Here is a 16192-nt window from a genome sequence, read left to right as displayed (position 1 = left end):
TATTACATACATGCACAGGAATATGACCTGGCACATATAAAAAACATGAATATGTCATGGCTGAAGTAGAATTATGGTGCCTATTTCATTTCATATGAAGAATTTCAATAAGCTTTTTGAAAATTATACTAGCCATAATGGTTTATAAGAAGTAGCAGTATTTATTTCACAAAGAAAACAAATAACATACTCATGTGGTATAAAAGTCGCTAGTGCAATGTTCATATCCACAGTGCAGCCAAGCCGTCTGTATTCAGGATCCTGAATAATCTTCAGATGCTGCTTTGGATCAGACTTGGTTACTCTCCTATTTCCTGAAAGAAGAAAAGATGGGTGCTTAAATGCAAATATTCACAGGGAGGTTATAACTGTCACTGATTTTAATTTTTTTTAAATATTTATTTTTTAGTTGTAGTTGTACACAATACCTTTATTTTATCTATTTTTATGTGGTGCTGAGGATCAAACCCAGGGCCTCAAATGTGCTAGGTGAATGCTCTACTGCTGAGCCACAACCCCAGCCCCTGATTTCAAATTTTAAATGTACAATTATTTCATAGAAAATAAAACAAATATTAATTTCATAACCATCTTCCTACCCCTCCATCCTCCTGCTTATCATCTCCATACCACATACCATACACATACACACAGTGGGTAGGGGTAACACACAGAGACAAAAATATCATTATAAAACAAAAAACAAACAAACATAGGGATTGTTATCAGTTCAACTCAAGTCCCACTTTTTTGCTCTCAGTCAATGTCCACTACTACTATTGCTTCTTCTTTTTTAACACTGCTGGGAATCAAATTCAAGGCTTTATGAGTGCCAGGAAATACTCAACTCCTTCAGCCCTACTTATTAAACTTTATGACATCTGGACTTTGGTAGTAGCATTTTCTTCTCAAGTGCTACCAAATAGTCTAACCTCAGGAGTTGTGTTTCCTCAAAGATTGCTTCCAATTCTAAAGTAAATCTTATTAAAAACTTGACTTTCTTTCTCTGAAAGAAGTACTTGTGATGGAAGGCGGGAATGAATGGTGGGCACATATGAGCCAACTCTAAACAGAGGTAGGCCCTTTGGAGAACACTTGGTGCAATTTCACTGATCTGAGACCACTCCATTGCTTTTGCGGATGTCTGACTCAGAGAGAATTCTGTTATACTGAGGAATTTATTGGGTGAAACAGCCCCAGGTTCAAACATAACTCCCGGGAGATGGAGAGAGATACCAGTGCCCCAACTAGTCTTGAGGTGCCAGCTGCCTCCAGGAGGAAGAATTACTGGGCAAGTGGTAAGTTACCAATTAGGCTAACTTCCCCACAGCCTCCTGCTTCTTGTTTTCCTTTGAAGAACCCTTCCTCACAATAAATTCCTTTGGCCTGTTTCTTTATAAATAAAGCAATTTGTGGGCTTTTTCCTTTGTTATATACTAGGCTTAATTTTCCATTGATTAATTAATCTGTCCTTGTTTTATTCTAAAGAGACCTTGAAATGGCCTACAAAAACACAAGCAATAAAATAAAACAGATTCTTAAAACCCAGTTTCTAAGGGTCATCTTGAAGAGTAAAACTGCTAAAAAAATGCTTGAGAAAGAAAAAAACAAATCTATTATTATTAAAAATAAATAATTTTTAGTATTGGTAGAATTGAAGGCAGATAAATGGAAAACACAGATAAAAGCCTAAAGTATATTTAGGATATGGCTATACACTAAGAAGCATTAGTGTATTTCAAATCAGTGTAAATTATGGATTATCAATTTAACATTTTAAAAATAAAGCTAAATACCTTTTTCATGTGATACACATAAATTGTAGCTTCATAAAATATTTTATTGGAAAATATGAATAATATCATTAGAAAAAACAGTATGTTTATGAAAAGCCTTTTCTAAACATGATGTGAAAAGCCATAAAAGAAAAGACTGACTACATTGAAAATAAACAGCACCATAAGCAATAGTTAAAAGATCAACAGCATACTAAGAGAATATATTTAACACGTATATAATAAGGAACCATCAATAATAATCAATTTGAAAAGGACAAACAGTCCAATAAAAAATGGGAATAAATACTGACACACAATTAATGTAAGAAATGTAAGTGGCTAATTAACATGAGAAAAGATACTTCATTAACATAAAAAGAAATATCAACTAAGACAAGATATTTAACCATACATACCAAGATGATTTGCCTGATTGAAAAAAGATTTTAAAGATTATTGGTATCACATGTTGGTGAGAGTTTTTCAAAACATGTGAGTAGGTATAATTTTAAAAAAGCAATTTGAAGATATCTATTGTATTTGAAATTTGCATATCCTTTGACCTACTTGTTTCACATAAAACAATTTATCCTGTAGATCTACTTATATAGCAAATAAACATACATATACAGGGTATATTTTAGATAGTACTGCTTATAAGAATATAAGTTCCACTAGGGCAAGGTTCTTGCTGTTTGCCACTGAATTCTCATGCCTGAGTGTCCAGCACACAGTAGGTGGATCAATAAAAATGCATTGAATGAAAGAATTACAAAAAAATTGGAAAAAAAAGCTAGTTAAAGGTACTCTTTTTATTTTTAAACATTTGTTTGTCTGTCTGTCTGTTTATTTATCTATCTATTTTTTATGTGATGCTGAGAATGGAACCCAGTGCCTCACACGTGCTAGGCAAGCACTCTACCACTGAGTAATAATCCCAACCAGTTAAAGTACGTTAAAACAGTGTATTGCTACTTGGGAGTTAAGAGAAATAACTATAATAAATTCATATTGTCAGCTAATGAACAAATTAAATAGTCCATGCTTTAGTTTAATGTATGTAACATATATACAAATATAAAACGAGTGTATATATAGTTTACAGAGAGAGTTATGTAAAACCAAATGTAAAATCTGAATTTCTTTCAAAAATAATCTGAAAGGAAACACAGAAACTATTACTTGGTAGTTCCCTCAAAGTATGTTTTGTATAAGGGGAAGTTGCACATTGTATTTTATTATATTCTGAACTATTTGGGGCTTTTTCTCTTTATAATGAGCACACATATTACATATAAATGATACTACTTATAAATATTAAAGGAGAGAGAAATTTTTGGTGAATGAAATATGAAGCAAAATCAGGACTAAAAGTTCCTGTATTAAGGTGATACATACTTGTAAAAGTTGATGCCTGAATCCAACTGAGTTCTTAAATGTAAAGGCTAACTCATTTCTACTTCAAAGGCAGTATATTTGGGTCCTATTCTAGTTTTGGTCTCTGGACAAGGAAGAAAATTTCTTATTTTAAAAGAACCCCTCCCGAGTCCCCAAACATCCTCCCTGCTGGGCTGTCCCATACTACTTGCAGATACTTTCTTCATAATCCTTTCCAATTTGTCTCCTAAAAACCTCAAGTTCTCTTTGAGTATGTTTTTTCCTCTTATTTTGTTAAGGGGACACTGATTAATAGATTAGTTACATCCTTAACTGAATATTTATTTCTTTACCTTTTAATTATTAGCTAATATCTAACTTCAGTCTCACTAGTCGTAAGGAGGGTGTTTGTGGTGAGCACCATCAGTTGGAAGTCCCTCTTGCATAGTTAAGATTCTTACCTTAGACAGCAGAAGATTCACATTTCTCTTGTTCAAGCCTTTCTCAGCTGAAGTAACCTGCTCTACCTAATTCCCATTCATGCTTTTAACAAATATATGCTGAGTTTGACTATATTCTGAGCATTCTGCCAACAATAAAATAAAAATTGGTTTTATTATTAGAGCATGCCCTTTAGATGTTTCAGCTTCCAGAATCAGTTTTCAAATACCAAATATAACAAAAATATTGTATCAAAACAACAGATTTAATGAATATTAACTAAGAAGAAAAAGAGTTATCATTTTAAAAGTAATATTAAATTTCTTAAAATTGATAGGAACAATCTACTGCATCTATTTACCTTGTGTTAGAAGTCTTCTAAATTGTTCAACTGCTTTGTGAACATCTACTTGGAAAAATTCCCAGAGTTGGATCTTTGGAAAAATATCCTCCCAAATTATTTTTCGAATACACTGAAAAATTTTAACAGTTAAAACATATTTTTAAATATTTCACCAAATATTGTTTAACATATTAAAACACTGATTATAAATAATTTTCAGCTATATATTTAATTTGTACTTAAGAAATTTTGTTATTATGATTTAGTGTGGTATTACTGTATAAATACTTACATTCATGTGTTGATCATTTTCAATCAAAGCAGGTATTCCTTTTTCTTTGTATTTCCCTTCTGCAACATCACAGGAAAAATGCCAGAGTGCTCTGTCTAAGACCCAGGCAGGTTTTAAGTGTGGAGAATTCACAAGATTATATGCAGATTCTGGATGTTCCTGGATCCATTTACTATTAGCAGCTTAAAAAAAATAAAAACAAATAAATTTGAACAAAAGAAAACTTATATCTTATAATTAAATTGAAAATGGTATCTATGTTAAGTTTAAAGATGAAATATCAACATCTACCACCCACTTCCTTCTATATTTAGATATCGATATTTTATACTGATTCTGTTTTATGAAAGAAAAAAAAAACTTTGGTTTTGGTATCTTCTCATACACTTGTTTTTTAACTTAAATATTGCTTAGGAAAATACAAAGGAAGAAAAATTAGTTCTTTCACAAGTAACATCTTTGCATAGCTAATCCTAAAGGGTAAAATATGTTGTTTTTATGAGATTGAGAAATTGCTAATTTAATTTTTTAAATAGACAAAAGTTAGACCCAATTTGTTTTATGTTTACAATGGACTAATGCCCCCTGAATTCATACTGAGGAATACAAGTGGTCAGAAAAATGGAAAGTAATACCTACTGCACACCCAGAATTGTTCTATGCAGTTAAATACACTTTGTTATTCTTCATTTCCTCTCACACAATACAGAACATACTGTTATGTTCCTCTCATAGAGGAGGAACTAAGGCTCAAGGGTTGAGTAACTTGGCCAGAGGAATTAATGTAAGTCTCTCTTCAGAATCTGCAATTGTGACCACTTTGCTGTGCTGATGAGATGACCATGTTTGTGTCTTATTTACTCAGTGAGCACTCTTACAGAATTTTGGAATCAGTATCATTTTTAGTTTCTGTCATTTATTTAGTAAGCAACTTAGTTACTATTTATTTATACCCACAATAAATAAACACTTAGGTGAAGTCAGGATATATAAGGAGCAGAGATCATATAATAAAAGTGAAATTAAAGCCCAGTTTGGTGTGCACATCTGTAATCTTAGCTATGTGAGAGGCTGAGACAGGAGGATCAAGAGGTGATAAGCCAACATGGGCAACTTAGTGAGACCCTGTCTCAAAATAAAATAAAAAGGGCTGCGGATATAGCTCAGTGGCAGAATAACTTACTTAGAATGCACAAGGCCCAAGTACTACCAAAAAAAAAAAAAAATAGTTAAACTGATAGTTCTCCAAATTGGTACCAAGATACTGCCCCCTAGATTTATCATCACATTCACTGAAATTCAAGTTAAAAAGACAAAATGTAGTCATATTTGTATCCCATTAGGATTTTCACTTACTGGTGATGTAACCTAGTGGTAGAGTCTCATGAGCAAGGCCCTGGGTTTGATTCTGAGGACTGTGCATGTGTGCTTGGGCACAGGCGCACACAGGCGCACACGCACACACACACACATACACACACACAGATATGTATGTTAAGGATAAATGCCAAGGATATCCTGATTTTTTTTTCTTTTGATATGTTGCCCTAACTGGTCTTGAATTAGTAAGCTCAAACAATCTTTCTGCCTCAGATTCCTAAGAGGCTGGCCATCTTCATGTCTGACTCTACCCAATTGTTTTTAAGGGTAAAATCTTAAAACTCTATTTCTTTTCTCAATATTTTGATACAAAATCAAGTGGTAAGTGAAAGAATTCTAAACATTAGGTAGTGTAAGTATTTTTCTAATTTTACATGAAAGAGAAATCCACTCTATAGACTTCTGGAGTGCAGTAGTATAGAACTCAGCAAATACTATCCCCAGCAAAACAATTGGTGAGAATTATAAAATACAATCATCTAAAGTCTCTGAAAATTATCCTGTGAAAATTTAGCATATGGAGAGCATTTATCTAATGTAAGAACAGTAATTGTCTCGCTATATGATCAATAGTAACACATATACTAGACCATGCACTTAGAAGGCATAGCTTCCCTTTACCATCTTCTCTGGGTGGGATATGACACAGAAATTGGAGCAGCCATGTTTGATTAAAAGCTGTAAGCAAAGCAATGGAGACAGCAGAGCTACAAGAGAAACAACCTCCTTTCCCTGCACCATTGAGCTAGTACTCTAGTCCTGAAATGCCTACCTAATCTTTTGTAAAATCTACATACAATCTCAATGTTAAGTCACTTTTTCTGTCTCTCTGTTACAGCTACCTAAGCCATATTCTAACTTTTACCATTTGTAACTAATACAATGCCATCACATGATTTGATGAATTTGACATAAATAATATTATAGATGTCTAAGTAATTACCAATACTGTCAATTTTATAAGTAATGAATACTTAGTTGTTAGATTACAATGGCTTCACTGTAGACTTTGAAACCTGGTTTCCAGGCACACAAAGAAACACCAAATGTTAGAATATATCTATTTTTTCAACCTAATTTTGCTGCTGTTGTTGGAGATTATCATCTATATTGATGAAATAGATCAATAAATTTAAGTATCTTCATAATTCCTATGATTACTTGAAAAATACCTCATGAAATTTCTTGAATTTTTGAACCACCCAGAATTCCTGTTCTATACATATGCAAATTAGTGGTTTCCACACTCTTCAACATTGTGGCCCACACATATTTTGTAAGGTATAATGGGTTAAACTGAATACATGCCCAGAGGCATCATCAGTCCAGACTCAGTTGCTATGACAAGTAAGAGGAATAATTATCTCCTTGAAGATCATCAGATGAGAAAATTTGGTACATTTTATAGAACTCTATATAGCAAAGGTATCTTGGGAACAAAAATAGTCTTTTTTGGTGCTGGAGATGATCTAAAGCTCTTTTAATATGTGAAGGATATAACTTCTGAGAGTTTACTGATAATTTTCTCCCCAGTAGTAGAAATTATGTAGTTCTTTTCATACGTGCTATAGTACCAGATATTTTGCTATACAGAATATGTTTGTTAGTCTGGAAAGTATTAATACTCTATGTTGAGATATGATTATTAGGTCCTTTCTATCATGACTCTTTTTATAAACATCACATACAAATTATATATTGACTATATCCTCAACTAGCACTGTTTTCTTGGAACAAAAAAAGTGATACTATATACAGTGATATTTGAAGTTGAAAGACATTATCATCATGTATGTCTATAAAATTTACATTACATAAGGAATGAGGATGTGTCTTGATAGTGAAATGCTTGCCTAACAGTTTTGAAGCCCTGAGTTCAGTTCTCATCACTGAAACAAACTGTTATATAAAATATCGAGGAATGAAATAATCAGAATTTAATATTCTCATCAAAATTAATGAAGTTCATACCAGTATGATTGTAGACAACATCTGTAATACAAAGAATATTCCATTCTTTTTTCAGTTTTTCCACGACCTGTCCAACATCATGCCATGTATACTTTTTATTAGGTCTTGAGAAATCAGGATTTAATTCTAACTGATCAGCAAGGGAGTAGCACGACCTAGATAGTCCGAGTGTCTGCAGTGGGGTGAAATGAATCATGTTGTAACCTGAAAAGCAAGTCAACAAAGACCACTGTAAGAGAAAACAAACAAAACCAACCTAAAACTAAGAAAAATATCAATATAAACTTTCTTAAGTAAAATAAAAAGGCTACCATGCTATTGGAAATGGAGTCAACGACTTAGGTTCAAATTCTAGCTGTACCAAAAGAGACTTTAAGCAAGTCCACTTATATCTTTCAGAATATCAGTGTCCTCATCTACAAGACCAAGGTAATAAAATAGTATACTAGAAAAAAATCACAAAACAGTGCTTAGTTATTATTAGGGATTCAATTTCTATTTGTTGAATAGATATATTTATATACAAAAATATCAGTATATACTCATCTCCTAATTTTAATGTTTCACAGTACTTATAGTACATAGTTATGCCAGTGAACTTTTCATTCCTTTCTTCATCCTACATTTAACTTGAAAATAGAAAATTAATATTACTCCTATTTTATGTAAGAGTAAAATAAGTTTTATCTTGCTCTAAGTATTGTTGACAGCTCATGCCTTCCATGTGGAAAGTCAATATTTATTAATTAAAATAATATAATACAAATCATTCATATTTGTAGATTAATTTATTTTTTTTTGGTTTCAATGTTGTTACTGAGTTACTTAGGCTATTTCTAAAACATGTGCTAAATATCACATGGAACTCTGTCATCAAAATTTACTTAAAATTTTTTATTATACAGTAAAAAAATAAATAAATAAATAAAGTAAATAAAATTATATAATAATATATTTCCTCGACATTTTAATAGTTTGCTACTGGTTTTATATGTCAAAGCAAAAATCTCAGAAATAACAATGATCACACTTTATCATATATGTCCTTAAGTTGAACCACATAACTTGACATTTTTATGGATTAAAAAGGGTCAACTTTAAAAATTTTCATATGGTTCTATTTTCATATGGTTCATATAATTACTAAATATATTAGGAGGTGAAATTAGAAGTAGGAACAAAACCTCTGAAATCTGTATTTCAGAGGATAATTACACTTATTTTTAAAAAGAAAAGGAAAAAAAACCAAGCTGACATCACCTGACTCTTTTGCAACCCTCAGTCTGTCTTCCCACTCATCCAAAGGTCCTAAACACTTGGCTAAGAATGTCTGGAGAGTAACACAGTCCAAGGGTAACACGTGATCATCACTGCCAACACGTAAAACAGGGTCCACAACTATGTAACCTCCACCACTTTTCTCATTTCTAAGGGAAAAAAAGCAAAATTAAAACTTGCCATTTAATGAGAGGGAAAAAGTGAGATTTTTCTAGTATCTGAATAACTGGAAGGAACTATCCTATTTAAAATTATATTATTTCTAACACATACAATAATTTACAAAGTTGCAACAAAACTTAATGGAAAGCAATTTTTTACCCATTCTGCATTATTACACAGTTAATACTACATTGCACAATTACTATATAATTATACCACATACAATATACATAATATCTAATAATGTTGTTTTAATGAAAAACAAATGTACTAGAATTTATCAGAAATAGCCAGCACACTTAAATATCATCCTATAATCAGGTTGTAGGAAAAGACTAGATAATCTCATAGAAATTGAAGAGCCATATTCTATTTGTATCTCAAAAAGCAATGTAAAAATTATACTGCAATGGTTGATAACTTTTTATAAATTACGTAACTTCAAGTTTTACAATGAATTAACTTTTTTTCCCCATATACAGAACACCTAACTTCACTTACCCTTGAAGGAAGTAATACTGAAATGATCCCGATTGTTGCAGATTAAGTTTACAATATTTATCAGAATCATCTTCTCTTTCTGTCGGATTTTCCCAATCCAAGGAACGGAATTTTTCTCTATTAAATGTTTCTCCAGGAAATGGGTAGTTTGTATACACAGTAACTGCTTTACCCTGCAAAGTTGGGCCTAATCGGAACTGTAGTTCAAATCCTAAATAAAAAACATATTTTAAAAAATTATGTTAAAAATACTGTTTTATTTAAAGAATTATAAAAACTAAGATTCTGATTTAGCTGCATTTTGTTTTACCAAGTATAGTAAACATTGTGGAACCATCTGCTTCACAATGTCCTGTTTCTTTCCCTGTAAACTGATTCCTATTCACGTAGTTACTTTAAGATGTGAAAATTCTTACATCCTTATTTATATTGATCTTTCAATCCCTCACCCCTAAATTGACTTGTGCAGAGGTGGGCATCTGAGTGAAGATGTTCTCCAGTATTTTTCAAACTGCAGCAGAGAAAGTGAGTTTCTCTATGGTGTCAAGAGTATGGGATTGTATATAAAACTTGGGAGGTATACTGGGACAACTTTCCTACTCTACAAAGAAAACAAGTCTTCAGTGAAAGAAGTCAAACTCAAAAGAGGCAGAGTTTGAACTTTTCAAAATTCTGAAAGCATGTGAGCCCCATATTGATATCTGCTGAATTACAGTGGTATGCTAACAAAGATGTACCAAATGGCTGGGGTGGTGGGAAACACTAACTTGTAGTACTTGTTGACTTCTTGATAAGAACAATTCCACCATGGATAATCTAAAGCTATTGAAGCCACATCATTGAATGTGGAATCAGAAGGGAAGTACACATTGGTTTTTCTGAGTGAGTACATGAACCTCCACATGAACTGCTATCCCTACTCATCATGATTTAGTTATTAAAATCTTTGTTGGAATCCTGACACCCAAGATATTCCCATTCTTTCCCAAGTCATACTATTTCTATTAAACTATACCTGAGACTAGTATTACAAGTACTTATCATTAGAGGCAACAACAACAAAACCCCATTATAGATAAAACTTTACTGTTGAAGAGTTTTGGTTGATTTAAGGAAGACTTTGAATTTTTGTTGCAATTGTTAGAATGTGAAAGTTTTGACTACACTCCAGTCTGTTAGGAATATAAAGCTTCTAAATATGATGTATCTCAATTAATGATAGGCAAAAAAACTAAAGGCAGCAGGAAATTTAGTTAAGTATAATTTTTAACACTTAAGGAATATTTTTGAGAAGATAGGAAATACTAATAGTTATAATGACTGATTTATTAAATAGCCAATAAAATAATAAAACATTAAAGACTGAGCACCTATAGGAAACAAAATAGAAAATTATTCCACCCTTGCAGTGCTGGAGTTCTAGAGAAGAAAGAGCATAGCAGAATACAACAATTACTAATAGGGCATTATGTAAAACTGTGGATGTGTAACCGACGTGATTCTGCAATCTGCATTTGGGGTAAAATTGGGAGTTCATAACCTACTTCAATCTAATGTATGAAATATGATATGTCAAGAGCTTTGTAATGTTGTGAACAACCAATAAAAAAATAATAATAATAATAAAATAAAAATAAATTAAAAAAAACAATGAACTTCACAAATAAATAAGTAAAGGAGGGGACATATATTGAGAAAAAAAGGGGAAAGAAGCATTTTAAGGACAATGGAGGAGAGGAAAGATGTTAATGTGGTGGCAGAAATTTTAAATAGGATGGTAATTGAGAAGCTAAAGGGTTTGAAAGAAGTAAGGTAATTGGTCACATCTCTATTATGACCATCTAGGGAAAGCACTGACTATGTGAAGAAAACAGCACAATAAAACTAGTATTTAAGTATGTGCTGGTTTCAGAAATGACAAGCAGCTTAGTATAACTGGGTTGGAATAAGGTGAGGGAAAGGAAAAAGAAAGGAAACAGGTAATTAGATCATACAGACCTTCTAGGCCACTGTAAGTATTTTGGCTTCTCTTATCAGAATAACATAAAGAAAAAATTATTGAAGGAAATTATTAGTGTTGCTTCCATGAATAAGTGAATAAAGGAGGAAAATAGCCTTAATGCTGAATATGGAAAAAAGATTTAATGGTCTGAATAGAAGATTAAATGAGCCACAATATTCCCTTCAGCAAAAACCTAGTCCAGAGCAAGACCCTAACTCTTTTCAATTCTATGAAAGCTAAAGGATGTAAGAAAAGGTTGAAGTTAGCACAGGTGGGCTCATGAGGTTTAAGGAAAGAAGATATCTTCCAAATATAAAAATCAAAGCAGATTCCAAGGTGGTAGCTGCAGTATGAAGATCTAACTAAGATTATTGATGAAGATGAAGGTGGCTACATTAAACAGATTTTACATGTAGATGAAACAGTCTTATAGTGACATCTAGGAGTTTTTCATAGCTACAGAGAAGTCAATGCATGGCTTCAGAGGCAGGCTGACACTCCTAGGGCTTATGCAACTGGTGAATTTATGTGGAAGTCAGTACTCACCATTCTGAGAATCCTAGGGACCCTAGGAATTACACTATATCTACTTTGACTATATTCTATAAGTAGAACAGCAAAGCCTGGATGATAGCACATCTGTTTACAACATGGTTTACCGAATATTTTTAAACCCACTGTTGAGACCTATCGCTCAGAAAAAAAAAAAAAAAAGTTTCTTTTCAAAATATTACTGCTCATTGACAATGCACCTAGTCATATCAGAGTTCTAACGCAGATGTACAATGAGATTAATGTTTGCATGCCTGTTTAAAAAAGCATTCATTCTGTAGCCCATGGATCAAGGAAGAATTCTGACTGTTAAGTACAAAAATATGTATGTAATGAGTGGTACTAGGGATTGTACCCAGGGAAGTTCTCTTAGTGATATTCCCAGCCCTTGCTTTTAAATTTCTGTTTTGTTTTGAGACAGGATCTCACTAAGTTGCTCAAACGGGCCTCAAACTTGTGATCTACCTCTTGCTTCAGCCAGCTGAGTTTCTGGAATTAAAGATGTGTACAATTGTGCCCTGGTAAGTCTTTATTATTTAATAAATACATTTTGTAAGACTAAAGTTGGCATCAATAGTGATGGATCTGGGTAAAGTAAACTGAAAACTTCTCAAAAGGATTTGCCATTCTAGGTGCTTCTAAGAACATTCACGATTCATGGAAAGAGGTCAAAATATCAAGTTTAAAAGGCATTTGAAAAAAGTGTAGTTCAATCCTCATGGACGACTCTGAGGGCTTAAGACTTCAGTGATGTAAGTGATTGTAGATGTGATGAAAACAGCAAGATAACTAGAATTATAAGTGGAGCCTGAAGATATGGCAGAATTGCTGTAATTTATTTAAAACTTTAATGGATGAATAGTTATTTTGTATGATGAGCAAAGACAGTAGTTTCTTGAAATGGAAACTACTGGTAGATGCTGTGTACACTGTTGAAATGACACAAAGGATTTAGAATCTTCACAAATTTGGTTGATAAAGCAATGGCAGGGTTTGAGAAGACTCACTTCAGTTTTGAAAGAAGGTCTATTGTAGGTAAAATGCTAGGAGTGTCCCATGCTATAGAAAATTTTTGTGAAAGTCGATTGAGATGGCAAAATTCAATGTGACCTTATTTTAAGAAATAGCTATAGCTACTCCAACCTCCAGCAACCACTGTGCTGATCAGTCAGTAGCAATCAACATTGAGAATTGTCATTAAGGCTCAGATGATCATAAGCATATTTTAGTGATAAAATATTTCTTTCCTTTCCCTCCCTTCCTTTCTTTTCCCAATGCTAGAGATCAAATCCAGGGTCCTACACAAGTGAGGCAAGGACTGTATCACTGAGCTACACCTGTAGCTCTAATAAATTATTTCTTAATGAAGGTATGTACATTGTTTTTTTTTAAGACAGAATGCTATTTTACACTCAGTAGACTACAGTATAAGGTACACATAACTTTTATACACACTGGGAAACAAAAATACCATGTGACTTGCTTTATTGTCTTGGTCTGGAATGGAGCCTGCAATATCTCTGAGGTATGCCTCTATTGTTAGCTTAGAATTCTATACCTGGTAAAAATACCTTTCAAAAACAAAGATTATGAGAATCAGGTTTTTCACTGTCAGAGAGGGTTGTTACAAATAAACAAGGGGGAAAGTTATAGTGAATATTATATTGGATATAATTCAGAGGTAACAGTATAAATTGCTGTTTACAGTCAGCTTGGGCCAAGTGTGATGGGAGGATTAGCAACTTGGGAGGCTAAGACAGGAGGATTGCAAGTTTGAGGCTAGGCTCAGCAACCTAGTAGGGCCCTAAGCAATCTAGTAAAAACCTGTCTCAAAATTTTAAAATTGATGGGTTGGGGATATAGCTCAGTTGGTAAAGTGCTTGCCTTGCATGCACAAAGCCCTGGGTTCAATCCCTAGCACCCCACACACACACACAAAAAAAAAAAATTGAAAAAAAATAGTTAATCGTAATAATAGGGTTGGTGATGTAATTCAGTATCGGAGGGCTTATCTACTATGCTGGAAGCCCTGGGTTCCATTCCCAGCCCTGAAGAAAGGAAGGAATAAAGGAAGGAAGGAAGAAAGGAAGGAAGGAAGGAAGGAAGGAAGGAAGGAAGGAAGGAAGGAAGGAAGGAAGGAAGGAAGGAAGGAAAGAAGGAAATTTAGTATGGTTCAAGGCAAATCCTGACACTAAGAACATGTTGGTATGTTCCTCTCAAGTCTAAAATTATCCTTTTGTAGCAGTAAATTGCCCACATTGATGTTCAACAGGTGGTAAATTTTTCTACAATACTAAATAATGGGAAAGATATTTTCTGTAAATATTTCAGTAAAACACGATAGAATACTAGACTCTTCGAATTTACTCTAATCCAATCAAATTCTATGACTGCCAAGAGAAATATAGCCTGCTTTCATACTGTAGTATGAATAATGTGAGTAAATAGAAGTTCTAACCATTTCTGAAAAAAGTTAGTAATAAGAACTGTTAATTACATTCCTGAATTGAAATAAAATATGGATATAAATTTATTCATAGTAAATGGTGTTAGTAAATCAAAACCAAATTATCCAAACAGTGTTATTAAGTAACTAAACACCCAGAGACTCACTTTTCACATTGTACCATAAAACCAAGAATTTTTTCCCCAAGGAACTACGGAACTACATACACAATTTTTTCTACAAATTAATATAGCATTGATATATTAAGAATTTATATACATTATATATGTGTGTGTATACAAATATATGTGTGTATGTGTATGTATGTATGTATATATATATATATATATATATATATATATTTTTAGTTGTAAGTGGACACAATGCCTTTATTTTTATGTGATGCTGAGGATGGAACCCAGTGCCTCACCCATGCTAGGCCACAACCCCAGCCCCAAGAATTTTTATTGTTTTGACCTAATAATTTAATGTAGGTATATATCTTTTTGAGGAAATAGTGATGCAAACATAGGTCATGTATTAGGATATTTATCATAATCTCATTTACTATGATTAAATAAACTGAAAAAAACCTAAATATCTAATAATTGGAAATAATGAAATCATTTATGATATATCTATAAGATGGAATATCACAAAGCCATTTTAAATCATGGTATCAAAAGGTATTTAAACAGCATTTAATACTCTGTTAAATTTTATGTATCTGAAATCCTTTCTGGAAAAAAGTAAGGCTGAAACAAGGTAGTAAGGAAGGTAATATACACTCAATAACATTTTAAGCAGTTACAAAATTGTTTAAACAGTATGATCTCAATATTTTTAAACAAAAAGCACAGAAAAAAAAACATCTTTTTATACATTCTTATAATTGGTGAAAGTCATTAGAGCTACAACATAAAAGAATAGATTAAGAAATAGTTGCATGTAGAATTAAAACATGAAATAAAATACTTAGTGTCTATGAGAATCATCTATATACCTTTACAAGAATGATTACATTTATCATCAGGGAAAATGGTGACATTTTAAGCATGTGCAAATATCAGAGACTAGCCAATTGGACATATTTAAACAAACTGCCACCCATTACATTTATACAAATATTGTTTTTCTAATTACACAAAGACTCAGAGAACTTGCAGTACAAAGGTTAAAACTCATCTAATATCTTTAAAACAGTATTTGAATAAATAGTCTAACTTCAGAAAAAAAGACAAGCATTCCCAAAATGAGTATTTATATAATGTACATGTAAATTCAATAAACTATGTAAATTGTGAAACACCAGAGAAAAATTAAAGGAATAAGATATAAATGAAATAAACACTCTTTAATAACTAATTTTATTTATTAATAAGTGGAAGTCTTTCAACTCTCAGTAAAAACTAATATTGATACTGTCAGTGAAAACAATGTGATTAAATAAATTTCATTATTTTTAAAGGTCTTTAATATTCTGTGATAAAGTGATTCAAAGTTCAAAGTTCTATATTTTGATAAGTGGTTTTAATGGCCTCAAAGGTGGAAAAATATTGTACAATGGTATCCAAATACAAATAAAAGACAATCTTAGTGCTGTGTTCATTAAACCATATATTAATCTTTTTTCTCAATTGTAGATGGACACAATACCATTATTTTATTT

General features: G+C 32.3%; 1 protein-coding gene across 2 annotated transcripts in view; it reads right to left on the bottom strand.

The window, feature by feature from the left end:
• LOC120890846 (glycogen debranching enzyme) overlaps positions 1-16192 on the bottom strand; it is a 66364-nt gene that overhangs the window by 45108 nt on the left and 5064 nt on the right. For both annotated transcript variants that reach the window (XM_078026807.1, XM_078026806.1), the window contains exons 3-8: positions 9524-9734; positions 8843-9009; positions 7583-7786; positions 4232-4413; positions 3958-4069; positions 191-314 (exon numbers count right to left, since the gene is read on the bottom strand). In XM_078026807.1, the coding sequence (XP_077882933.1) occupies positions 191-314; positions 3958-4069; positions 4232-4413; positions 7583-7786; positions 8843-9009; positions 9524-9734 (1000 nt within the window). The remainder of the gene's footprint in view (positions 1-190; positions 315-3957; positions 4070-4231; positions 4414-7582; positions 7787-8842; positions 9010-9523; positions 9735-16192) is intronic.

Source organism: Ictidomys tridecemlineatus, chromosome 11 (genome assembly GCF_052094955.1).
Source record: "Ictidomys tridecemlineatus isolate mIctTri1 chromosome 11, mIctTri1.hap1, whole genome shotgun sequence".
Taxonomy (NCBI): domain Eukaryota; kingdom Metazoa; phylum Chordata; class Mammalia; order Rodentia; family Sciuridae; genus Ictidomys; species Ictidomys tridecemlineatus.
This window is presented reverse-complemented; position numbering and strand designations above follow the sequence as displayed.